Source organism: Sprattus sprattus (genome assembly GCF_963457725.1).
Source record: "Sprattus sprattus genome assembly, chromosome: 11".
NCBI lineage: Eukaryota > Metazoa > Chordata > Actinopteri > Clupeiformes > Clupeidae > Sprattus > Sprattus sprattus.
Window position 1 is genome coordinate 29,336,268 of NC_137909.1, and position 3,112 is coordinate 29,339,379.

The following is a 3,112-nucleotide window of genomic DNA, read 5'->3' on the forward strand; positions in this document are numbered from 1 at the left end:
TTCTATTGGGAAGTAGCTGTCCCCAACCCTGACAGATAAATTTCAATGCCTTTAAATAACACTTTTCAATTTTTTTTGATTTTTTTCAATGATTTAATTTCAAAGATCTTTATGATTGGGTTGAAACAGAACTTGGAATATTTAGATTTATTGTGGGTTTAATTTTTAAATCAATTTACTATACTCAAAAAATCATGTCCCTAGTTTTCATGTCACTACCGAAACACAAGAGTTTTAGTCCATTGGCTGAGCCTGTGTTTTAGCCACGACTCTGCATTTTTGACCATGCAGTGACACTGCATCTCTGTCCCTCATGGTTGAATGGTAAGTAGCTAAATCCCATAGTTTTTATATAAATGTGTTCCAAAGTCTGAAAATCGACGTGTAACCTTAAGAATTGTCACTACCGAAACGCATGTTTTCTTCAATTAAGTAAACCTTTTGGGGTTTCATGGAAAATCTTATGTTTGTATGTGTGTACACCTCTTCAAAGATGTGTTTGCAAGCCGTGTGCTTGCTAGAATTCTTTATTTATGCTTAAAGTTAGCTAGAATTGTCACTACCGAAACAGTCACTACCGAAACATATGGTAGTGACCAGATGATTTTGGTAGTGACAAAATGAAATGGCAAGTAGTTCAATCCCATAATTTTTAAATAAATGTGTTGTGTGGACTAAAGGGAGGCCCAGAGCACCTTTTGGATGATTTTGGGAGAGAAATGAACATCCATCCAACAGTGCAGTCACTACCGAAACAGTGCAGTCACTACCGAAACAGATAAATTGACCTTGAAAATTTGGTAAAAAATTCATTTCTATGGATTTCATTGTGAAAATCTTTAAGAAATATTTGTAAAAATACTCTTCAGAGAAGGGAAGGAAACACAATCTGAACAGGTCAATAATAATACTTTTTTACTATAGTAAATGTGATGTTTCGGTAGTGACAATTTTTGGAAGAGGAAAAACATTCCAACACTTTCTGAAAATACAATATAAAGCTTGACAGTTCTTTTACTAGATATGTGTACTTTAGATATGGTACAATATACATACGGACAAAGTTTTGGGAAAAAACCATACAAAAATTCTAAATATATCCGACATGACTTTGCATCAATTCGGTAGAATGGCCCATATATGTCAAAGGGATGAGACCATAGACATGTATATATGTCAAAGGGATGAGACCATAGACATGTATATATGTCAAAGGGATGAGACCATAGACATGTATATATGTCAAAGGGATGAGACCATAGACATGTATATATGTCAAAGGGATGAGACCATAGACATGTATATATGTCAAAGGGATGAGACCATAGACATGTATATATGTCTATGGATGAGACTACCTGGACTAGAATCTATTTACTGTACCTTTAAGAAAGACAACATGTTCCAGTTGCCTATTAAAAGAGTTGGAACTTCTCCTGTGTGAAGTAGCTAACAGCTAGGCTATGATTATCCTCTCTTTATTTTAGCCTGTGCACACACACACACACACACACACACACACGTTAACAAAGTTTGAACTGGGATAATGAATTAATTGAGTTTCTTCTCTTTCTTCTCCTTCTCACACCCTGATGGTTCTATCCATCCACCCTCTTCCTCTTCCTCATCATCTGCTCTTCTTCTCTTTGCTTCCCCATAATCTCATCTCTCACCTCTATGTCGCCCCCTGTGGCGGTCCCATGCCCGTTCCTGTGTGCCCGTCCCTGTGTGCCCGTCCCTGTGCCCGTCCCTGTGCCCCGTGTGCCAGTCTGCTCCCCTGGGTTCTACGGGCACCGCTGTAGCCAGTCCTGCCCACAGTGTGTCCACAGCACGGGGCCATGCCACCACGTCACGGGCCACTGTGAGTGTCTGTCCGGCTTCTTCGGCTCTCTGTGCAACCAAGGCAAGTAGCTCTTCCTCCTCCTCCTCCTCCTCTTCCTCCTCCTCCTCCTCCTCCTCCTCCTCCTCCTCCTTCTTCTCCTCCTCCTACTCTTTCTCCTCCTCCTCCTCCTCCTCCTCCTCTTCGTCTTCCTCCTCCTCCTTCTTCACCTCCTCCTCTTCCTCCTCCTCTTCCTCCTCCTCCTCCTCTTCCTCGACCTCCTCCTCTTTCTCCACCTCTTCCTCCTCCTCTTCCTCCTCCTCCTCCTCCTCCTCCTCCTCCTCCTCTGTCCACTCTTCCCTAGGTGTGTGCTGACCTGCCTGCTGAAACAGGTAAGGTACGCAGGTAAGGTACAAGCGCTGAATGTTCTAAGTGCTCTGGAAGCCGCGTGTTCTGGAAGGGTACTTACTGTACGGTCATTGGGAACTGCAGTTGCCGTGGCTACCATAGTGGAATTTGTGCCAATACGTGTCAGCAGCCCCGGTATTGTTACAAATGGGGTTATTATGGAAGCCTATTGAATGAAGTCCTGCTGCGCCAGCGAACATCGCTTAAGAACTAATGCAGTGGCAGGAATTATTATGTCAAATGTGTGACACACACACAGGGAGCTTTAGAGGAGGGGAAGGGAGAGAAGAGAGTCAGGCTCTTTTAGAAAGTAAAACAGAGAGAGAGAGAGAGAGAGAGAGAGAGAATCAGAGGTAAGATGAGAGAGCGATCAACAATGATAAGAAAACAAAAGGGTATGTGTGAAAGTTACAGAGAGAGAGACAGAGAGAGGAAGAAGAAGAAGAAGAGTGAGAAAACAAAGAGGAAGAGTGAGAGAGAGAAACAATGATGTGAGTGGGATGAGAAACAGAGAGGGAGATAGGAGAAATAGGTGGAGAGAGAGGAGCACAAAACTTTGTGTTTGTGAGAGAGATAAAGAGTGTGTGTGCGTGTGTGTGTGTGTGAGAGAGAGAGATAAAGAGAGTGTGTGTGTGTGTGTGTGTGTGTGTGAGAGAGAGAGAGAAAGAGATAAAGAGAGTGTGTGTGTGTGTGTGTGTGTGTGTGTGTGAGAAAGAGGCCCAAAAGCCTAAGTTGGCATGGAGGTGGACAGCGTGCCCATCAGAGGCGTGCCAGGCTGAGTCTCCTCCGCTCCGCTGGCACCGTCGCCGATAATTGGCATGGGCACTGACAGCCTGACAAATAACCTTGGGTGAGAATCTCAATAATGCTGAGGGGACTCTTTCT

The 3,112-nt window shown here is 43.5% G+C and overlaps 1 protein-coding gene across 1 annotated transcript in view; it reads left to right on the forward strand.

Annotated features, from left to right (window-relative positions):
- The window catches only part of megf11 (multiple EGF-like-domains 11), a gene marked incomplete at both ends in the record, with an annotated part of 119,504 nt that overhangs the window by 86,588 nt on the left and 29,804 nt on the right, over window positions 1-3,112 (forward strand). Inside the window, 1 exon segment of the mRNA XM_080847588.1 lies at window positions 1,769-1,903. Coding sequence (XP_080703714.1) covers window positions 1,769-1,903 — 135 coding nt within the window.